This window comes from Natrix helvetica, assembly GCF_964273705.1.
Source record: "Natrix helvetica genome assembly, chromosome: 5".
In the NCBI taxonomy this organism is placed as follows: Eukaryota; Metazoa; Chordata; class Lepidosauria; order Squamata; family Natricidae; genus Natrix; species Natrix helvetica.
This window is the reverse complement of record NC_138551.1, coordinates 3,321,594-3,344,825: the sequence shown is the minus strand read 5'-3', so window position 1 is coordinate 3,344,825 and position 23,232 is coordinate 3,321,594. Positions and strand designations below refer to the sequence as shown.

Genomic DNA, 23,232 nt, shown 5'->3' with positions numbered 1-23,232 from the left:
CTTCCTTCCTTCCTTCCTTCCTTCCTTCCGCGCTGGTGCAGAAGTTAGGATGCAGCATTGCAGGCTGACACTGCTCACTGCCAAGAGTTCAATCCTGACCAACTCAAGGTTGTCTTAGACTTCCGTCCCTCCGAGGTCGGTAAAATGAGGACTCAGATTGTTGGAGGCAAGAGGCTGACTCTATAAACCGCTTAGAGAGGGCTAGAAAGCACTTTAAAGTGGTATATAATAAGTGCTATTGCCTTTCTTCCTTTCTCTCTCTCTCTCTCTTTCTTTCTTTCCTTTTCCTTCCTTCCTTCTTTCTTTTTCTTTCTTTCTCTCTCTCTCTCCTTCCTTCCTTTCTTCTTTCCCTCCCTCCATCCCATGATGGTGCAGTAATTAGAATGCAGTATTACAGGCTGACTCTGCCCACTGCCAGTAGTTCAATCCTGACCTGCTCAAGATTGACTCAGCTTTCCATCCTTCCGAGGTGGGTCAAATGAGGACCCAGATTGTTGGGGGCAAGATGCCGACTCTGTAAATTGCTTAGAGAGGGCTGGAAAACACCGTGAAGCAGTTCGTCAGTCTAAGTGCTATTGCTATTAACAATTGCCTTGCTTAGGAATGGCTATTCCTAATGGTCTTAATTCTGGTCATAAGTCGAGGACTATCAGTTCGGATCTCTTCTTCTTGAACATTCTTGAAACGTATCCTAGAACATATTTAGTTAAGTTAGTTTTGTTTTGCCTTTATTATCGTATTTTTCAGAGTCTAAGACGCACCAAGATTTTTAAGAGGCAATTTTTTAAAAAAAGGTTTTGCATTCTGCAGACCTCCCCAAAACGGCCCATTTGTCGCGAAAACGGGCCCGTTTTTTATCAAAAAAAAGGGCATGAATAGCCTTTAGGAGGCTTATAGAGTGGTCCTGGGGGCTGGGAGGGGGGCAAAATTGAGCAAAATCGGCCCATTCTTCGCTCATTTCTGCCCTCCCCGGCCACCAGGAGCTCTCTGGGAGCCTCCTAAAGGCTCTGCATGGCCATTTTGGTGAAGGGGGCGGGATTTCGGGAGGCAAAAAATGCTGTATTCAGTGTATAAGACGCACCCAGATTTTCACCCTCTTTTTTTTGGGGTGGAAAGGTGCGTCTTATGCTCCGAAAAATATGGTAATTTTATAAATAACTCAAGGTGGCAAATGTACCTAAGACTCCTTCCTCCTATTTTCTCCATAACACCAACAGCCCTGAGAGGTGGACTGGGATGAAAGAGAACGTTATATCTTCTCGTATCCATATCTTCGCCGAAAATAAGGCAGCTTCCTTCTTTCTTTCTTTCTCTTTACCTTTCCAGACAGGAGATTATCCAGCCCTCCAGCATTCGGTGGCACCGGTCAGTCTCAAGAAAATGCCGCTTGGACTTCCGCCCACCGGCCCCAGGACAGCAGCTGCTCCCAACATGTGGTCAGTCCTCATCTCAGCATCTCTGGCCCCAACGACGACCCCGACAACGTCCCGGCTTCTGGAACGAGCCGCGGCCTTTTGCCCAACCCGAACTCAGATTCCTGGTGCGGAAGCCAAGATGAGACAGACGGGCCGGAATACCTGGCCATTGGCAATCTCGGCCGGCCGAGTCGACCCTGCGACAGCCCCGAGGAATCCGGCACGGCTACCGTGAACAGTTCAGGGAGCAGCAACTCCAATCTGTTCTCGTCCAGCAGCTCTCAGAAGCAGGAGTCGGTGTCCTCCTGGGGGGAGCCGGGAGGCAGCTGGAAGTCCTCGCTCTTGCGACGGTCCAGCTTCTCCGAGGGACAGACCTCCATCCTACAAGGGAAACCCAAACGAAGCCACGTGCGTTCCCATTCGGACACCAACGTAGCTTCTGCGAAAGCTCACGGTAAGAGGGGAGAATCGGGTTTGGTCTTTGTGTGTGTGTGTGTAGAAGTGTATCCTGAGAAGGCAAAAAAGCCCTTTTTTTGCCAAAAACGGCCCATTTTTTGCCCATTTTTCACAAAAACTGGCATTTTTTGCCTTCCACCAGCCCCAAGCAGCACTCCGGGCTTCAGCAGGGCTGTTTTGGCGAAAAATGGGCAAAAAATGGGGTGTTTTTGCCTCCCCCCAGCCCTTCTGAAGACTGCAGAGTGCTGCTGGGGGCTGGGGGAAGGCAAAAACACCTCCGTTTTTGTGGAAAACAGCCCATTTTTCGCCAAAAGAGCAGGGCTTCAGAAGGCCAAAAATGGCTATGTTCGGTCTATAAGATGCACCAACATTTCCATGCTCTTTTAGGGGGGGGGGAGGTGCGCCTTATACTCCCAAAAATATGGTAATCCCTCATCCACTTAATTAATTTGGGAATGTCAGTTGTATCTTTATTAACCTTTAACCCCCAGACGTACTATTTCGGTTACGCTTATTACAGACATGATGTCATAATGACCCCCTCATACAATCTTCTTCACCTATGAAAATAATAGGTGGGATATGTTGTTAAATTTACTTTGCATAGTTAGCAATTTTCATTGATTGATCAAATTAACAAATTTTATAAATCCTATTCCCAACCGGGAGAAAACTGCTGCGGTCACTATGGCCTCAGGTCTGTGATTAAGGGTTAAGACATTTTAAAAATAGTCTATATAGAAGGGCAAGGAAGAGCCCTTTTGCTGAAATAGGACTGAACATCAGTTCGGCTCCATTCTCGCTCTCAGTGTTCTGGCACGGCCTTTTGGGAATTGTAGTTTGAGGATAAATGTCTGTGGCGTTTGTGTGAAGATGTTTTGCTTCTCCTCCAAGAAGCTTCTTCAGTTCTGACCGGATGGTGGGGAATGGAAGGATTTATGTTCCTTGCAGACAGCTGGTCATTTGCATCCTTTGAGAGGGTCGTTGAGGCCACTTGGAGATTTATCTGTGTCCTCAGAGTCACCTGAGTGGTGCAAATGGTTCCTGTAGTCTGCCATTTTTCCTCTGGAAATCCATCCCTCCTCCCACCCCATTCCAAGGGTCTTCATCCCAAATTGTATAGCTAAAAAGTCCGTAGAGATTCTCCGTCATCCAGGTTGTGGTTGTCCCAAAGGTGTTTTTTTTTTCAAGAGGCAACTGGAATTTTTTGTTTTTTCTTCGAAGTGGTTTCGTTTCTCATCCAAGAAGCTTCTTCAGTTCTGACCGGATAGTGGGGAATGGAAGGATTGATATTCCTTGCAAACAAAGCTGGTCATTTGCATCCTTTTTAGAAAGTTGTCGAGGCCACTTGGAGGTTTTATCTATGTCCTCAGGGTCACCTGAGTGGTGCAGGTGAGTGTGGAGCCTTCTTGGAACTGCTGAAAGGACTTGGTTGTAGACTGGAGATAAATTATGTCCTAATCCCTCTCCCTCCGTTGTTCAGTTTTGACATTGATGGCCTCTTTGACTTCTCTTTCAAACCTCCAAGTGGCCTCGACAACTTTCTAAAAAGGAGGCAAATGACCAGCTGTCTGCAAGGAGTATCCATCCTTCCCTTCCCCACCATCCGGTCAGAGCTGAAGAAGCTCCTTGGGTGAGAAGTGAAACGTCTTCGAAAGAAAAAAAAAACAAGAAAGTCCAGTTGCCCTCTTGCAAAAAAAGCACCTTTGGGATACTTTGATGGTGCCCCTCTACCCTAGACCAGGGGTCCCCAAAGTTGGCAACTTTTAAGACTTGTGGACTTCAGCTCTGCATAGCATGGCTGGAGAATTCTGGGAGTTGAAGTCCACAAGTCTTAAAGTTGCCAAGTTTGAAGACTTCTGCCCTAGGCAACATGCCGTCTAAAAGGGGTAGCCTTCAAATCCCAGCATTCCGCAGTCAATATGTCAATTCTGGAGAATTCTTGGAGTTGACGTTTGCTCACCTAGAGGACATTTTGGTTGGGAAAACTTTTAACAACTTTAAGAGGGGTGGACCCCAATGCGCAGAATTCTCCCCAGCCAGCATAGCTTACTCTCTTGTAATCCCTTCCTCTGCAAATCTCTCCCCACTTTAGGTGGTAAGAGGAAAAGAAACAGAGCCAGCTGGCTGGGGAATTCTGGGAGTTGAAGTCCACCCGTCTTAAAAGTTGCCACGGTTGGGGGCAAGGGGGGGGGGAAACAGCCATAAAAATTCAGGAAAAAGGAAGCGATAATGACCGAAGAAGCATCATAAATACCGGCGATTGTGGCTTTTCTAACCCGTGAAGATCTGTGTGAGGCAACACTGATGGCTCCCCATAAGAGATTTTCTCTCGGGAAATAACGCTCTTTTTCATATTTTTATCCTCTTTTTTTCCCCTCTCTCTTAACCTTCTTTTCTGCTTCGCTGTGCGTCCTTAGGAGGGCGCAGGGACATCGGCATTATAATAGAAGATCCTGTGGCAGGTTTGGGAAACCAGCATGTTGCAAATCCATCCTCCCTTCCCTGCCTCTCCCCTTCACATCCGTTGCCTTTTCCTTGCCCCGAGTTCAAATCTTTTTCAGATTTCTCCTCAAGGTTCTCGCCTGGGAATTTAGGAAAAAGATCGTTTCTTCCCCGCATGAACATTCTACTCCATCCTTGGCCCACAGAACACATTCCTCTGTCACGGAATGCATAGATAGTCCTCGACTTACAGCAGGTTATTTAGTCACCCTTCAAAGTTGCAAGGGCACTGAAGAAAAGGACTTGGGATCGATTTTCACACCTACGACCGTTACAGCATCCTAAGCACTCAAGATCAAAGTTCAGCTGCTTGGCAACTGCTCCGTATTTATGACGGTTGCAGAGTCCTGGGGTCGGGTGATCGGTTTTTGCAACCTTCTCACAAACAACGTTAATGGGGGAACCAGATTTACTTAAGAACCGTGTTGCTAACTTTGCAACGGAAGGGACTCACTTAACAATTGTGGCAAGAGAGAGAACGTTCTACCTCTCCCCTACGCTGCCCAGCCTGACTTTGCCCTTCCCCGGCCGCTCTCCATCGTCTTCCGTCTCAGTGTCAGACTCCTACGGAGGCATGACAGCTGGTTTTGTGGAACCTTGGCTTGTTATCTTAGCCATGATCTGAGTTAGGCCATTCTCATCCAATCTTTAGCTGCTAGTATGTAAATAGGGGGGGGAGACTTACTCCTTTCTGTAACTGATGATGTAACCTAGTTGGGTCATGAAATGTCTGCCAGGAAAAAAGCAAGCTCAAAGAATACCAAGGACCCTATAGTCTTCCTCCTCCTCTTCCACTACCATCACTATTGCTGCTACTACCATACCATCACCACTATCCTCCATTCTGCACACTCACTCTCTTCTAGCACTGATGATGTTATCTAGTTGGGTGAGGAAAGGTCTGCAAGAAAACAAGTTCAGAGAGCATCAAGGACCACATAGACTTCCTCCTCCTCCTCCTCCTCTTCCTCCCTGCAAATCCCACTCCATTGTAGCACTGATGATGTTATCTAGTTGGGTGATGAAAGGTCTGCAAGAAAACAAGTTCAGAGAGCATCAAGGACCACATAGACTTCCTCCTCCTCCTCCTCCTCCTCCTCTTCCTCCCTGCAAATCCCACTCCATTGTAGCACTGATGATGTTATCTAGTTGGGTCAGGAAAAGTCTGCAAGAAAACAAGTTCAGAGAGCATCAAGGACCACATAGACTTCCTCCTCCTCCTCCTCCTCTTCCTCCCTGCAAATCCCACTCCATTGTAGCACTGATGATGTTATCTAGTTGGGTGATGAAAGGTCTGCAAGAAAACAAGTTCAGAGAGCATCAAGGACCACATAGACTTCCTCCTCCTCCTCCTCCTCCTCCTCTTCCTCCCTGCAAATCCCACTCCATTGTAGCACTGATGATGTTATCTAGTTGGGTCAGGAAAAGTCTGCAAGAAAACAAGTTCAGAGAGCATCAAGGACCACATAGACTTCCTCCTCCTCCTCCTCCTCCTCCTCCTCCTCCGCCTCCTCCTCCTCCTCCTCCTCTCTGCAAATCCCACTCCATTGTAGCACTGACGATGTTATCTAGTTGGTTCAGGAAAGGTCTGCAAGTTCAGAGAGCATCAAGGACCACATAATCCTCCTCCTCTCCTCAAACAGCCGTCCCTCCTAGCACTGATGACGTTACCTACTTGGGTCAGGAAACGTCCGCCAGAAAGCAACCAGGAAAGTACCAAAAACCCTGCAACCGGCCTTTTTGGGGACCGTGCCACTCCTCTTTCTGAGAACCCGTCCTCTCCCGCCCAACGCCTCGTAATGCATCTACCGCTGCGTCTTGTGAGCCTCTCTTCACCCGACATTTGTTGCGTTCCCTCCTTCCGGTTTGATGTGGATCGTTCCACCTTCCTTCCCTCCCTCCCTCCCACTCAGTTCTCTTGGCTGCCCCCCCCCCCCCCGTGCGGTTGGTGCCCTTTGACGGCCTCTTTTCTTCCGCCTCTTCTTGTGCCTAGAGTCCAATGGGGAGCTTTCGCAGTACAAGGGCAGCGTCTCCTGTTCCTTGCAGAAGAAGGATGGGAGCACCCCCGGATCGGTCTACGTTGAATACGGTGAGCCTGCTTGCGTTGGGGGCCTTTTGTCTTCGGAGTCTGTTCAAAAGGTGGGAGAGGAGGTTGCCCCAGAACCCTTTCTCCACACTGGCTGCTGCCCCCAGTCCAGAATAGATCAGATTCTGGAACCCACCAGACAGGAGGTCAGGCCTGCTCGGCTGGAAGCCCATAAAAGTTATATGTGGAAGCCGTCTTCAAATTAGGACCTTTTGTTTTAGCCCCCATTCAAAATTTTCTCTCTCCCTCCATCCATCCATCCATCCATCCATCCATCCACCCACCCACCCACCCATCTCTCCTTCTCTCTGCCCACCCATCTACCCATTCATCTATGCTTCCATCCATCATCTATTCATCCATTCATCTTTCTCTCATTTTTCCATCATCTCTCTCTCTCTCTCTCTCTGTCCATCCATCCATCCATCCATCTATCTCTCTCTTCCTTGTCTCTCTGTATATCTACTATCCATCCATCCATCTATCCATCTCGTTTTTGTCTGTCTGTCTATCTATCTATCTATCTATCTATCTATCTATCTATCTATCTCCGTCCGTCCATCTCTCTCTCTCATCTGTATGTATATCCATCCATCCATCCATATCTCTCTCTCTTGTCTGTCATCCATCTATCTCTCTCTCTCTGTCATCCATCTATCTCTCTATCTCTCTCTCTCTTGTCTGTCTGTCTATCTACTATCTATCCATCCATCTCTCTCTCTTGTCTGTCTGTCTTATCTATCCATCCATCCATCCATCCTATTCAGCCATCCCTCCCTCTCTCTCTTGTCTGTCTATCTATCTACTGTCCATCCATCTATCCATCTATCCATCTCTCGCTCGCTCGCTCTTGTCTTTATATCTATCCATTCATCATCCATCTTTCTCTCATCTATCTATCTACCTACCTACCTGTCATCTACCCATCCATCCATCCAGATAGATAGGCAGACAGACAGAAAGAAAGAAAGATAGAAAGAGACGGAGAGATAGAGAAATATAGACAAAAATAGATAGATACAGATAGATATTATCAGCCATGCTATACTGGGAGTCAAATCATTCACCTTCATTTGTTTTGAAAGGAACTTACTTACTGTTTTTTCCCCCAATGCCAGACACCGGCCAGTATCTGCATCCGGCCGAAGGGATGTTTCGGAGGCCTACGGAAGGCCAATCCCTGATCAGCTACCTGTCGGAACAAGATTTTGGCAGCTGTGAAGACTTGGAGAAGGTAGGGATGAACAAATCTTGAGGCAGAGACGTTGATCAGTAAATCGGTGGGAAAAGGAGTCTCAAATCCCTGTTCTTACTTTTCTTCTCTCTCAGGATTTTTTTTAACAAAGGAATTTGAGGTGGAGGGCACCGTAATGACCCACGTAGGATGATATCGTTGTACAAATGCCATAATTTAATAACATACTTGCGTCAAAGGTCTTGACGCCTCTACAGAATGGCATCGTGTTTGCATGGCCATTCATTGCGCAGCCGTCATCTTTTTGTCGCTGTTTTAACCGGGGGGGGGGGGGAATTCCTGCTTTAGTGTAGGCGTGTAGTCCTTTCCGAAATTTTAAGCAGCGGTTCTCCATTTCAAATGACTTTAAGAATGGACGGACTTCAAGTCCCAGAATTCCCCAGCCAGTATGTACGATGGATTGCGGTGTTTTGCGGTGAGTGCACGTATGATGGATTGCAGAGTGCACCTCGTACAACGAAATTAAATTTCATCTTCAGTGTAAACGTACGTAAGAACACTATAAAAATAAAACACAAATGTTAGAGTGCAGTACTGCAGGCTACGTCTGCTGATTTCCAGCTTAAGGTTGACTCAGCCTCCCATCTGAGGTCGATAAAATGAGGCCCCAGATTATTGGGGGCAATATGCTGTCTCTAAACCTCTTAGAGAGGGCTGTGAAGTGATATATGTCCTTCCTTCCTTCCTCCCCTCCCTCCCCTCCCCTCCCCTTCCTTCCTTCCTTCCTTCCTCCCCTCCCTTCCCTTCCTTCCTTCCTTCCTTCCTTCCTTCCTTCCTTCCTTCCTTCCTTCCTTCCTTCCTCCCCTCCCTTCCCTTCCCTTCCTCCCTTCCCTTCTCTTCCTCCCTTCCCTTCCTTCCTTGCTTCTTTCCTCCCTTCCTCCCTTTCCTTCCTTCCTTCCTTCGAATGCAGCACTGCAGGCTAACTCTGCCCATTGCCAAAAGTTCAATTCTGACCGGCTCAAGGTTGACTCAGCCTTCCGTCCCTTCCGTGGCCAGTAAAACGAGGACCAAGAAGGGCCAAGAGGCTGACTATAAACTACCCAGAAAAGGCTGTAAAGCTCTTTCCTTTCCATCCGATTCTTTCCTTTGTCCTTTCCTTTCGTCCTCCTTCCCTTCCATGGTGGCCCAATGGTTAGGATGCAGTATTGCAAGCTAATTCTGCCCACAGCCAGGAAGTTCAGTCCCGACGGGCTCAAGGTTGGCTCAGCCTTCTGTCCTTCCGAGGTGGGTAAAATGAGGACCCAAATTGTTGTGGGGGGGCAAGAGGCTAATTCTGCAAACAGCCTGGCTATGTAGGCCCGCGAAGCGATATATAAGTATGAGCGCTATTGCTATCGCTATTCTCTCCCTTCGTCCCAGGAAAACGCTCATTTCAGCATCTCCGAGTCGCTCATTGCCGCCATCGAGCTGATGAAATGCAACATGATGAATCGTCAGATGGAAGAGGAGGAAGAAGAAAGCGACAAGGTGATACAGGACCTCAAGCAGAAGATCCGTATCCGCCGGCAACAAATTCGGACCCGCTACCTCCACCCGGCGTGTCAGGATGTGGGCTCTGACAGTGAGTGCTTGCTATCCTTTGGAAGGTTGCTGTTGTGGGCCTCCAGCAGAGCTGGCAGCAAATTCTGATAGTGAGGAGGTTGGGAGGGGGGGGAGATGGGCCAGTCCTGGAGTCTGGGGGAGGCTCGGACGAGGGCTCTGTGTCGGAGGCAGAGAGGGGCCCAGGGCCTTATGCCAGTTATCAGCTGCCTTCAGAGTCAGACATCAGTGAGGCAGAAGGACAGTTGGAGCCTGTTCCCAGAGTGCGCATGCGCAGAGCGGCCAGACGAAGGGAACAACTAAAGAACAGGGGTCGACTTGGGAGTAAGGCCACAGGTGGACGGTGAAGAGCCCCTCCCAGAGGGAATAAAAGAGGGGCAACAGGGGAGTGGAGTTTGCAGGAGGCCATGAGTTCATTCCTGCATCCTTGCCAAGCATTGCGGTGTCTGAAGGATCTCAGCCTGGCCGCTCTCCAAGCCTGATAAAGGTCGGGAATTGTGAACTATCTTGAGAGACTGTGGGAGAGGAAAGACTTTGCTGGAGAGGAATTCACTGTCAATTAAATAAAAGGGGTTTATCGGGACGAGGACTCGGCTTCAGGCTGCTGGGGAAGCCTCGGTCAGAACAGTTGCTCTGTTCAGATCTCAAAAGAGCAGACGCCATGGGAGAGACCTCATGCTGTCTCCAAAACTGGTTCGGGTTTGAGTTCTGAAGCATCTCGTCTGGCTTTTCTCAACCTTAGCAATTTTTAAGACCTGTGTGAACTTCAACTCCGCAGCATTGACTTAATGTAAAGAGTAAAAAAGGGTGCCTTTTTTCAGGAGGCAACTGGACTTTCTTCTTACACTCCGAAAAATACAGTAATTACCTTTGATTTATTTTTTTAATTTTTGTTTATCTGCCTGAATAAAAGACTGTTCCTGCCCTGTTGCAGAAAAAGAGGTTTGCTTTACTCGCGAGCAAGCAGCTCGTCGTTACTTGCAAAGGCTGGGTGAGAACAGCAGCAGGGAAGCATCCTCGTGGTCGGGTCCAGGGGTGGGTTGCAGGCGGTACGGCCCTGTACGGGCGTACCGGAGCCTGCCTGGAGCACCGGATACCGTTCCGGTACGGTGCTCCGGAGGGCCCGCCCACCCGCCCAACTCCTTACCTGTCCTTTAAGCCTTTGTTGCTTATGCGCATGGTTTGTTTGTTTTGTTTTTTATTGGATTTATATGCCGCCCTTCTCCCAAAGGACTCGGGGCGGCGTACAACATTCAATCAATCAATCAATCAATTTAAATTTATTAGCCGCTCCCTTTCCGAATAGGACTCGGGGCGGCGTACAATGGAGTAAAAAACATATAACATTTACATAAACCCATGACATACATAAGTACAAAGACACACATGTACGGAGGAGGTTAACAGATACAATACATAGACAATTAAAAACCATTAAAATACCCTAATTACAAAACCCCATGTACAATCCAAATTCAAAATGTTAAAAACAGACAGTCAGGAGGGGTACGAGAAAATTACGGTTGAGCCAGGCCAGATAATTGAAAGAGGTGGGTCTTCAGCTGTACACGGAAGGAGCGGAGATCGGAAGTAGTCCTGATGTCGCGGGGGAGGTCATTCCACAGGGCTGGGCCCATCACAGAGAAGGCTCTGCTCCTGGGTGTCGCCCCCCGGCACTGTTTGGCGGACGGCACCCGGAGAAGTCCCTCTCTGTGAGAGCGGATTGGTCGTAGGGATGTGTGGGGCAGGATGCGATCCTGCATGTAACTAGGCCCTGTGCCATGAAGCGCTTTAAAGATCATAATCAAGACCTTGAAACGCACTCGGTAGACCACAGGAAGCCAGTGCAGCTCGCGCAGGAGAGGTGTTACAGGGGAGAATCTAGTCCTCCCCATGATCACCCGCGCGGCCGCGTTCTGGACCAACTGTAGTCTCCGAGTGCATCTCAAAGGAAGCCCCATGTAGAGAGCATTGCAGTAGTCCAGGCGAGACGTCACTAGCGCATGGGTGACTGTGCGTAGGGCATCCCGGTCCAATAAGGGGCGCAATTGGCGCATCAGGCGAACCTGATGGAACGCCCCCCTTGCCACGGCTGTTACATGGTCATCCATGGACAGCCGGGCATCCAGGAGGACGCCCAAATTGCGCACCTGTTCCATAGGGGCTAATTGCACGCCCCCAATGGCCAGAGATGGAAGCACCTGGTTGAACCGGGGCGCCGGAAGCCACAGCCACTCCGTCTTGGAAGGGGTTAAACATTAAAAAACACACATCCCGAAAGTTAAAAAGAAATTAAATACATATCCCCCCAAAAAACCAAACCCAATTTATAGGACAATAACATTCAAAAAATAAGTTAAAATTAACAGGGCAGGCCGGCTTGCTGGAAAAGCCGAGCAGCTGGAATCCGGAAGCCACCACCGATCAGGTCATTTAAGGTTCCTCACTTTTGCAGGTGTGAAAGCGACCGACAGCGGATCGTACTTCAGCTCCCAAGACTCAACCTGCCCCTCGGACTCGGGCTCTGCGGAAGAGGTGGATGAGTACGAGATCCGAGGTAGGATGACCTCCGTAGAATGAGTATATAAACTCTTCATTTACAAGTGTCAGAGCATGCACACAGTGTAACTACTGTTTTGAGACTCCCCAGGAGAAAAACACACTGCACAGAGGTTTTGTCTTTCAAACTGTGGTTTTATCTACAAGGCATATACCGTGTTTCCCCGAAAATACAACAGGGTCTTATTTTCTTTTTACTTACAAAATATGGCCTTGGGCTTATTATAGGGGGAGGGCTTATTGTTTTGGGGTTGCCGGGTGGCTGCTCCCTTGCAAACTGGCTCCCGAAGAGCCAGGGACAGCCTCAGGGGCGAAGCAGCCATGAAGTGACCAAGCTCACAAGCAACCGCACGGCAAACCCCCTCTCCAGCCGGGCAGAGCGCCATTCACTGACCTAGCGAGTATTCCTAAGGCACCAAACCACGTGGCGCTCTGCCCGCTCCCCAGCTCCTGCGGCTTGGCACATAAGGGATACCCCCTAGGTCCGTGCAAGGAGCTCTGCCCGGCTGGAGAAGGGGGTTGCGCGAGCACCTGTTCCACCCCCAGCAGGCATGCCTCCTAGCCTCAACATGTCCAGGCCCAGCTCTCCCTGCAGCCGCCGCCACCGCCGCCGCGCACCGAGCATAACGTCTTCTCTGGTTCCAAACTCCCAAACTCAGCTGCCGAGTCTTCCAGCAGCGGCCGCTCTAGGAGTACGCTCTATGGTTGTGGGCTGGCTGCTGGAAGACTCTCTGTCCTACAGAGAGTCTTCCAGCAGCCAGCCCATAACCATAGAGCGCACTCCTAGAGCGGCCGCTGCTGGAAGACTTTAAAGTTGCCCAAAAAACTGCCTGAAAGTTGCCCGAAAAATGGCCAGAAACGGCCCAAAACCAGGCATGTGAGCACCAGCCTGCTAGTCTTCGGGTTTCTGGGGTGAAATTCAGCCGGTTCTGACAGGTTCTGGAGAACCAGTAGCGGACATTTTGAGTAGTTTGGAGAACCAGCAAATGCCACCTCTGGCTAGCCCCTCCCCCATCTATTCTCCGCCTCCCAAGTCCCAGCTGATTGGGAGGAAATGGAGATTTTTGCAGTATCCTTCCCCTGCCACGCCCACCAAGCCACGCCCACAGAACTGGTAGTAAAAAAAAATGAATTTCACTACTTGTAAGGATAGTCCTCAACTTAGAACTAGCGTATTTTTCAGATTATAAGACGCACCCTTTTCCCTCAAAAAAGAGGCTGAAAATCTGGGTGCGTCTTATACACTGAATACAGCATTTTTTTGTCTCCCGAAACCCCTCCCCCTTCGCCAAAATGGCCATGCAGAGCCTTTAGGAGGCTTTCAGAGAGCTCCTGGGGGCTGGGGAGGGCAGAAATGAGCACAAAATGGACCGTTTTGTGTTCAATCTTTGCCTCCCCAGCCCCCAGGAGCACTCTATAAGCCTCCTAAAGGCTATGCATGCCCTTTTTTTGACGAAAAACAGACCCATTTTCACGAAAAACAGGACGTTTTTTGCTCGTCCCCTCCCCCACCCCCAAGCACTCTACAAGCCTCCTAAAGGCTATTCAAGCCCTTTTTGGGGGGGGGGGGGGAAACTGGGCCCGTTTTCACGAGGTTTGCAGAGTGCAAAAACTTTTGTTTTTTAATTTCCCTTTTCAAAACCTTGCTGCGTCTTATACTTGGAAAAATACGGTAGTTGCTTAGTGACCATTCACAGTTTGAAAGGACACCCCACCAAAGGTGCCCACAACCCAATTCTGAAGTTTGGACAGCCACCCTCCCCAAGTCACATGACTGCATGTCAGATGCTTGGCAATCGGCCTAGACTTACGGCTGTTTGCAGGGTCCCACGGTCTTGTGACCGCATTTCACATCGGGTTTTTGCCAATTTTCACTTCCAATTTTCAGCAAAAATGACCCTTAACAAAAAGTGGGTTTGCTTAACGACTGCAATGTTCTCTTTACAACCGTTGCAAAAAAAAAGGGGGGGCGTTAAAAACAGGAGTGGTCATGTGGTAACTCACTTTACACTGTTGTGACTTACTAATGGGCTGGCTCGTTTATGGGCATAAAACGAGGACCAATTGGTCCTTCCATCCTCTTGTTGAGACACGCTCTTCTGTCATCCCCATGTCTTGCAGACGGAAGCGAAGGATCCAACCTGATTCATATGTCCAACAGTGACCTGTCCGTCTCGATGGCCTCGTTGTTTTCAGGTAACGACTTTCCCTTCCTGAACCCTTGGTAAGTCCGTATCGCGTATGGCCAAATAGATTAAGTGTCAGACCTGCCCCGACTTGGTCCTTCAGGCAAGAAAGACCCTCGACTCCCAATTGTAGCAAAAGGTATACTTTACTACCGTATTTTTCGGAGTATAAGACACACCTTTCCCCCCCCCCCCCAAAAAAAGAGGCTGAAAATCTGGGTGCGTCTTATACACTGAATACAGCATTTTTTTTCCTCCTGAAACCCCGCCCCCTTCACCAAAATGACCGTGCATAGCTTTTAGGAGGCTTCCAGTGTGCTCCTGGGGGCTGGGGAGGGCAGAAATTAGTGAGAAACATGCCATTTTTTGCCCAACCCCCCCCCAACCCCGAGGAGCACTCTAAGCCTCCTAAATGCTATGCGTGCCCTTTTTTTGACAAAAAACGGGCCATTTTTTGCTCATTTTTTGTGGCCTCCCACCCCCCAGGAGCACTCTACAAGCCTCCTAAAGGCTATTTATGCCCTTTTTAAAAAACCAAACGGGCCATTTTGGGGGGGGGTCTGCAGAGTGCAAAAACTTTTTTTTTTAATTTGCCTCTTCAAAATCTTGGTGCGTCTTATACTCCGGTGTATCTTATACTCCAAAAAATATGGTACTTTTGGTACACAACGGCAATAAGGTTAGCCATCCCTTGTATAGGATCTCCTGCTTGAGCAGCGGACTGGACTAGAAGACCTCCGAGCTCCCTTCCAACTGTTTTTCTTTATTCCATTTTAAATTTGACATTTTTTTCCTCTCTGTTATGTTGTGCCGTAGATGCGGACATCAAGAGGAGCCAACCCCCAAGTAAAAAGTCCTTCCTTTCCTCTGGCTCCACGTACGTATGCCTACTTACGATGCTTCGTTCTCCCTCCCTCAGCCCAGACCAACCTGGGTTCAGTTCGCAGGTAGTCCTCGACTTACAACTGTTCACTTAGTGACCGTTCAAAGTCACAACGCCTGCCTTCGGAGTCGGACATCAGTGGGGCAGAAGAACAGCTGGAACCTGTTCCCAGTGTGCGCATGCGCAGAGTTGCCGGACGAAGGGAAGAGCTACAGAACAGGGGGAGACTTGGGAGTAAGGCCACAGGTGGACGATGAATCGCCCCTCCCATAGGGAATAAAAGAGGAGCAAAAGGGGAGTGGAGTTTGCAGGAGACCATTAGTTCGCTTAATTAGTGTGAAGATTTGTTTGTGACTCTCAGAGACTCCTTGCCAAGTATTTTCCCGTACAGCAATTGCATTTGGAAGATATCAGCCTGGCAGCTCTCCAAGCCTGATAAGGTCTGTGGTTGTAAATTCACTGTCAGGGTTCCAAACAGCATCCAGAATTAAATCAGAGTCCGAGGCAAAGTATTCCCCAAAGTTCCAATTTATGAAGAGAGCTGTATTGGCACATCTGGGAAAACCCGGATCTGAAAGCTTCCTGGTTTCCCCCACGCAGTTGAAAGTTCAAGATCTTGCCCCCCCACACCCACCAGTCCATCCCATGGTCCAATCTCCCACTGCCATGCTGGCAGCTTCCACCCATCCAGTTCCGGTCAGGTACAGAGGTGCAAAGACAAAGGATGACCTTGGCTTTCCAGAAAGAATTTTGTTATGGCTACATATCATCTAACTCCGTACAATCCCCCCATCTATTTTCCCACCATAGAAAATGCAGAGCAGAATAATAGAAAGTGTGGCAGGCCAAAGATCCAAAAGAAAAGATGGCTGCAGGCCTGACATTCCCCCTTCAAAGACCGTTTCCCGCGACTTTGCTGGATGTGAATGAGAGGAATTCACATGAGTTTCATAAAAAGGGGTTTTGTCAGGATAAGGACTTCTGCTTCGTGATCTTGTGAAGCCTAGGTCAGAACAGTAACTTAAAACGGTCACTATGCAAATGGTTGTGAGTCGAGGACCACCTGTATTCTTGGTGGGTATATAATTTAGAGATTGGGGAGGGAGGGGGGGAAGGTTGCTAAATACCAGCCTTCAGAAGTTCTGAGAATTGTGATCCAATCCAGCTGGAGGTAGAAACTGAAAGCCACATTCAGGACACCTTAATGAAATGGTGATTAAATTAAATTAATTAATTAAAAGGAGGGCGAGACTCACCGGAAAGCCTCCAGCAGCTCATCCATCTCTTGGAGTAGGGAGTAGCCCAGAAGCCTCCAGGGTTGAGAAGAGCGTTGGCTTCTATGCTCCAACACAGGGATGGGGTGAGCTCAGCGTGGGCCACGCAGGAGAAGCAGCTGTGCTTAAGACCACACGGGCGTCAGGGCAGCCCAAGACACGGAGGGGGTGCTTCGTGTTGGTAAGGGAGGGGGGCACCTTCCAGAGGAGGAGAGAAGGCAGGAAAGGAACGGGAAGGGAAGAGATGAGAAGGGAAGGAGGGAGGGCAGGAGGGAGGACAGGAATGAGAAGGAGACAGGCTGGAAGGAAGAACATGAGAATGAGACGCAGGGAGTAAGATGGAAATGGAGAGGGAAGAAGGAAGGGAGGGAGGAAGGGATAATGGTAGGCAGGAATGGGAGGGAGGGAGGGAAGAAGGAAGGAAGGATAATGGTAGGTAGGAAGGAAAGAAGGAGATGGGAATGAGGGAGGGAAGGAAAGAAGGATAATGGTAGGTAGGAAGGAAAGGAAGAAAGGAAGGACACAGGAATGGTAGGTAGGAAGGGAAAGAAGGAGATGGGAATGAGGAAGGAAGGGAAGGAAGAAGATGGAAATGAGGGAGGGAAGGAAGAAAGGATAATGGTAGGCAGGAAGGAAAGGGAAGGAAGGACACAGGAATGGCAGATAGGAAGGAAAGGAAGGACACAGGAATGGCAGGAAGGAAGGAGGGAGGGAGGAAGAAAGGAACAAAAGAAGGAAGGGGATGGTGAAGGGAGGAAGGAAAATATCTGATTCCACACCCCTTCAATAACTTCTTCCAGAAAAGTAAGTTCCTCATCCTGCCTGTAGGGGGCAGCCTAAGGCAGTGTTTTTCCAACCATGACAACTTTTTTAAAAGTGCCAATTTCCATTCTCAGCATTCCTCTGCCAACACACATGCTAGGGGTTGAAGTCCACGCAGCTTTAAATTGTCAAGGTTGACTGGTTTGGGGAATTCGGAGTGTTGAGCTTCACCCCCATCCCTGGAGGCTTCTGGGAGATGAAGTCCCCACAGCCTAATGTGGCTGCGGTTGACAAGCACCGATCCCGTCCGATGGCTTTTACATGGGTTGTCCTCTTGACTGCTTCCCCCAGGAGCTACCACAGCTTCCTCAACTCCAACTCGGCAGAAGCCGTAGCCATGGGCTTACTCAAGCAGTTCGAAGGGATGCAGCTGCCCGCGGCCTCCGAACTGGAGTGGCTGGTGCCCGAACATGATGCCCCGCAGAAGGTAGGTATCTCCAGGCGGAAGGTCAGCTGCTACTCGGACTAACTTCGCTTGCCTTCCCACCTACTTTGGTGGGAAAGTAACAGCGTTCTGTGGGCCTGTGGTGTATACCAGTGATGGCGAACCTATGGCATGCGTGCCCGAAGTGGCATGCGGAGCCATGTTGCAGCATCACCTGTTCCTCTTCTGGGTTTCTGGCACACAACGATCAGCTGGCCTTTGTGCATCCGCAGTGCCAGAAGCTGGAATGTTTTCCGGTGTGGACATATGCACCAGCCCGCTGACCGTCACACGCGCATGTGTGCCAGGAACTGGAAGACTAGGGAACCAGTGTGCATGCGCGTGCAAGAAACCCGGAAGTTCATTTCCCAGTGCGCGCATGCGTGCACATCCGCCCTTTGGAACTCCTCTTCTGGGTTGCGGGCTTGACATGCGTGTGCACCAAGTGCCAAAAAGGTTTGCCATCAGTGGTGTATAGTCATGCTGGCCACATGGCCCCAGAAGGGTCTTCAAATAACGTTGGCTCCCTCAGCCAAGGAATGGAGATGAGCAGTGCCCCCTAGAGTCAGGCACAACTGGGGAGGGACAGGGGCAGGAGCAACCTTTGTCTTCGTCCCACTAGCAGTCTTCCCATCGCAGCTTCTCTTCCCCGCTAGGTTCCGAAAATTTAGAGATATTTTGTCACGAAGGAAGGCAAATATATATATATGTGTGTGTGTGTGTGTGTGCGTGTGTCCCAGGATAATGTTACAGGATAGAGCGGTGTGGCGGCCTAGAGGTAGAGCTCTTGCCCCACAAATCAGGAGGCTGTGAGTTTGATCCTAGGTAGAGGCAGATATTTTTCTCTCTGGGCACACTGAAAACATATCTGCTGAATATAACTCCGTCCTAGCAACAGGAAGGGCATCTGGCCAGTAAACAATCTCCTAGTTCTCTTCAGCTTCCCAGATTCCACCCCGCAAGGGTCGTTAAACAATGATGATAATGTTGCCGGATCCAATCTGGGTCGGTCACCGGGGGACCAGAGGTTTTGTCTCCCGAGCTTTCGGACTCGTGCTGGAGCCCATCTTCGGAGAACTTCTCTCTAGAATATTTTGTGTTGGTTTTCAGGGTCCGATAAAGTTTCTTAAAAAGCTTTTTAAGCGCCCCACGTGGTATAAGAAAAGACGCCTTTCTGCAAAGCTACTGCTGGTAGGTCCCAAGGGGAGCATGGTGCTGACCCACCGCATGCTCTTAACGGCTTTACGACACAAGAAAAATGCCTTGGGAGGGCTGGTGTGTTTTGATGTGGAGTGTAGAAGCCAGCTCCGTTGCAGTAAAAGGCAATAATTAGGCATGTAACCAGGGCTGTTTGCAAGAGACCCCAGCAGTTGAATCGCCTCACTGAGTTTCGTAAGCGGTAAGGATTGCATCCCTGGGCCAGAATTTCTCATGTAAGAATTCAGGTGCAATTTGAAAACGTGTTGCAGCGGGGCGGGTCAGCCAAAGGAGCAAAGTTGAATTGACTTATCTACAGCGAAACAAATGATAGAATAGACAAGGCAAGTCCAAAAAACGCCGGAGAATTCCCGGAGGTCTGGCGCTCGGAGAAATCAGCCATCCACAGGCCCATAGAGATAAGCAATGTTTACACGCCGTTCGAAAGAGGACGCTCAAAAACACACCTCCTTGCCAGCAATCTACACCCAGGGAAGCAGAGATTAATACCAGATCAACAAGAACGAATAGTGCCCCAGTTAAGAAATACTAACTCAAGGCAAACGATCACACATTAATCTGCAGCCTAATTAAGGACTCGCCAAGAGCATTCCCGCCAATACTGGCAGGGCAAGATACCATATATTTTGGAGTATAAGACGCACCTTTTCCCCCCCCAAAAAGAGGGTGAAAATCTGGGTGAATTTTATACACCAAATACAGCATTTTTGGCCTACCAAAACCACGCTCCCTTTGCAAAAGTTGACATGCAGAGGGTTTGGAAGGCCTGCAAAGTACTCCTGGGGACCGAGGAGGGCAAAAATGAGCAGAAAATGGGCTGTTTTTGCCCCCCTCCAGCCCCCAGGAGTACTCTACAAGCCTCTATAAGGCTATGCATGCCCCCCCCCCCTTTTTGTTGCAAAAAACGAGGTGCACAGAGGTTTTGGGAGGGCTGCAGAGTGCAAAAATGTTTTTTTTTAAAATTACCTGTTCAAAATTATGGTGCGTCTTATGCTCCGGTGCATCTTATAGTACGAAAAATACGGTATTTGGATATCGACAGGGAGCAAACCCCACACGTCAGTGCCCTGATGGTGTTACCTAGTTAGGTAATGAAACGTCTGCAAGAAAACAAGCAAGCTCAGAGAGTTCCAAGGACCCCACAGTCGTCGTCCTCCTCCTCTCTGCACACCCCACTCCCTTCTAGCACTGATGATGTTCCCTAGTTGGGTAATAAAACATCTGAAGGAAAACAACCAAGGGCCACACAATTGAACCCTGAGCTACAAAAATCCAGGCCACTTAATTTGCTGTTTGGTACAGATCCATAAAATGAGTGGATTTAGTAATCAAGTGAAGCATGTTATGTTTCAATGTGGCAAGATTTATAGGTAGTCCTCCACTTACGACCACCACAAAGCCCAGAACTGCTGCTGCTAAGTGAAAAACTTGCCAAGTGAGCGTTGCCCTGTTTTACAAATCACTTGCCACCGTTGTGTGAATCCCTGCAGTTGTTAAATAAGTCACACGGTCGTTAAGTGAATCTGCCTTCCCTGTTGACTTGGCTGGTCGGAAGGGTGCAAAAGGGGACCCCGTGACCCCAGGGACACTGCGGCCGTCATAAACACGAGCATCTGAATGTAAATGACGCAACCATGGAGATGCCACAACCGTCGTAAGAGCGGAAAATGGTCCTAAGTCCCTTTTTTCAGCACCGTTTTAACTTTGAACGGTCACTAAATGAACTAAGTTTAGGCCTGCCTGTGCTTAACATAGAAGATGTCCAGCGGTAGAATAATAAAAGTACATATGCTGAATAAAAGATACAATAACCACAAAAATAGGAAGAAAAGAATTAAACCTGGGATTTTAGGGAGCCCAAGAGAAAATGGTTAAAAGAGGAAGAAAGGGAAAAAAGAGTTATATTAGTAGGCTAAGGAGAATAGTAGTAAGATTGTTATTGTTACGTAACTAATTAAGAAATAAAGAAACGACAGTATATTGTTAATGGTAGAAAAAATGTGAAAGAAATGCTCTCTATGCTTAAATTGCATTAGAGGAGGTATGCTGTTTATAGCAAAATATACCAACGGAGAAGATAAGAAAGGAAAATCTGGTGTAACTTTGGAGGGGCAACGGAAGGTATTGTTTATGTATTAAGAAAAAAATAACTATAAAGATGGAAAATAATGGAAGAGAATAAATTGGCTGAAAGTGAAAACGAAACTATGATGTAAAAAAAACGATGGAATTGAGAGGATGTAAAAGAACAGACCCGGACAAATCTTCGTTCCTAGAATACGTATAATTTGTATTAAAAAATTAAAAACTTTGAATGGAAAAAAAGAAGAAGTTGCCCAGCAAATTCCAGCAATGCTGCAGTCATAAAAAGATATCAGAAAAAAAGGATTTTAAATAAGAAACAGCCCTGTTTACACTCCTTGAAAGTGTGAAAGCCGAGCCAAAGATTTTGCTGTGTGTGATAAAAAGGGAAGGGGGGGGGAGATTTCACACTTTTGAAAACGACTAACAACGCTGGTGTGGAATCTTAGGTGGTCTCAGCACGTGGCCAGGATCCCTTCTGCCTTCCTCTCCTGTTTTAACTCAACCTCTTCCCGATTCACTCCTGTGTCGGCTTTGCAAATAAGTCGTAGCTGCAGCCTGTAGTGTCTGCGTTTCTGCTTCCTCCCCCCCACCCGCGATGCTCCTGTCAACACCCCCCCCCCTGGAGAATCCAAAATAGAACTCCAGCTTCATCCCATTTCCGAAAATCTTACTGTTTATTGCAGGGGTCCCCAACCTTTCGGACCTCAGGGACCACTAAATTCATAATTTGAAATCCCGCGGACCACTAATATGATCTTCCTAATGACTGGCAGGGTGGTTGGGCGTGGCCAGGTGGTCATGTGACTGGATGGGCATGGCCAACTCAATGTCACTCACGTTGAGGGACACCTCGCCAGCCTCTACTTGCCCCTCCCCTCCCAGCCTCTCCTTGCCTGCCCCCCTGGGCTCCTTAGGGCCCCAACAGGAAGCAGTTGCTGGAGCTGAGCAGCCCCCAGGAGAAAGAGTTGGCAAAACAGCTCAGTTCAAACGGGATCTGACCGAGGAGGAGGCTCAGCGGAAGCACCTCACTGAGGACTACAAGCATGGGCTTTCCAAGCAGACGGAAGGCCTGCGGGAGTGCAAGGCCAGGTACCGGCGCCTGGAGGCTCACTGGGCTGAGATGGTCAGCCAGTTCCAGGCCATGATGCAGTCCCACTGGAACGAGGCCCTCCGGTTCTTTGCTACCAGCGGCTCTTCCCTCCAGCCTTTGCCCAAAGACCCCCACCAGGAGGCGGAAGCAGACCCCAAGACGGAATTTCTGCCCCCCTCCGACCTGCATAAAAAGACCCCAGAGGGGGAGACTCTCAGCAGCAACACAAGCGTTTATTGCACGTATCCGTCCCAGGGGCCGTAGTTTGAGGACTCCTGAATTAGTGCAATATGAAAAATGCAAATAATTTTTCTGCGGACCGCCAACATTTTCTCACAGGCCACCAGTGATCCACAAACCACCAGTTGGTGACCGCTGGCTTATTGAATACACCGCATGGTAAGGATGGGGCAAAATTAACCCTGAGGTTCCCAAACAGCAGACCATAGAATTAAGGAGCACAGGTCGTCCTTGGCTTCCATCAGTTCGTTTAGTGACTGTTTCTAAGTTGCAACGGCGCTGGAAAATGTGGCTTAGATGGACCATTTTTCAAACTTAAGTGTTGTGACATCCTCGTGATCACATGATCAGACTTCAGATGTTCCAAGGAGAATGTCAGGGTTCCAAAAAGCATCCAAAATTAAATCAGAATCCAAGGCAAAGGATTCCTCAAAGTTGCAATTGATTAAGAGAACCATGTAGGCACATCTGGGAAAACCCGAATCTGAAAGCTTCCCGGTTTTCCCCACCAGTTGAAAGTTCAAGATCTTGCCCCCTGCCCCCAAAGTCCATCCCATGGTCCAATCATTCCCTGCCATGCTCGCAGTTCCACCCCCATCCAGTTCCGGTCAGGTGCAGAGGTGCAGAGAAAAAGGGTGACCTTGGCTTTCTAGAAAGAATGTTGTTATGGCTGCATATCATCTAACTCCGTACAATCCCCCCTCCCGTTTTCCCACCATAGAAAATGCAGAGCGGAATAATAGAAAGTGTGGCTGGCCAAAGATCCACAAGAAAAGATGGCTGCAGGCCTGACACAGGAGACCCTATGCCCGGGATGGCGAACCTATGGCATGCGTGCCACAGGTGGCACGTGGAGCCATTTGTCAGGGCACGCAAAATTCAATTTCATTGAGGGCCATATCAGGGTTGTGTTTGACCTGGAGGGGGGAGGGGGGGTGGAGTGGCTGTGGCCAAGGTGGGCATAGCCAACTTTTTTTTTAAAAAAAAGTTTTTTTATTGAACACAGATTAAAACATCGGACACGGCATAACCATCCTGGCAAAGTCTTTGCCATCCGTACTAAGATATAAAGTTATACGTTATAACCACCATGCTTATTTACATTTGGCCTATTCAGTATTTACAAATATAAAAATATCGTATTTCCAACCACGCTGCTTTATTTTTATCTTACACATTTTCACTGTTATGGTTT

General features: G+C 48.7%; 1 protein-coding gene across 2 annotated transcripts in view; it reads left to right on the top strand.

Moving 5' to 3' along the window:
- The window catches only part of RUBCN (rubicon autophagy regulator), a 69,030-nt gene that overhangs the window by 22,475 nt on the left and 23,323 nt on the right, over window positions 1-23,232 (top strand). For both annotated transcript variants that reach the window (XM_081956036.1, XM_081956035.1), the window contains exons 7-14: window positions 1,327-1,869; window positions 6,370-6,465; window positions 7,581-7,696; window positions 9,077-9,278; window positions 11,712-11,813; window positions 13,937-14,011; window positions 14,818-14,878; window positions 17,272-17,407. In XM_081956036.1, the coding sequence (XP_081812162.1) occupies window positions 1,327-1,869; window positions 6,370-6,465; window positions 7,581-7,696; window positions 9,077-9,278; window positions 11,712-11,813; window positions 13,937-14,011; window positions 14,818-14,878; window positions 17,272-17,407 (1,331 nt within the window). The remainder of the gene's footprint in view (window positions 1-1,326; window positions 1,870-6,369; window positions 6,466-7,580; window positions 7,697-9,076; window positions 9,279-11,711; window positions 11,814-13,936; window positions 14,012-14,817; window positions 14,879-17,271; window positions 17,408-23,232) is intronic.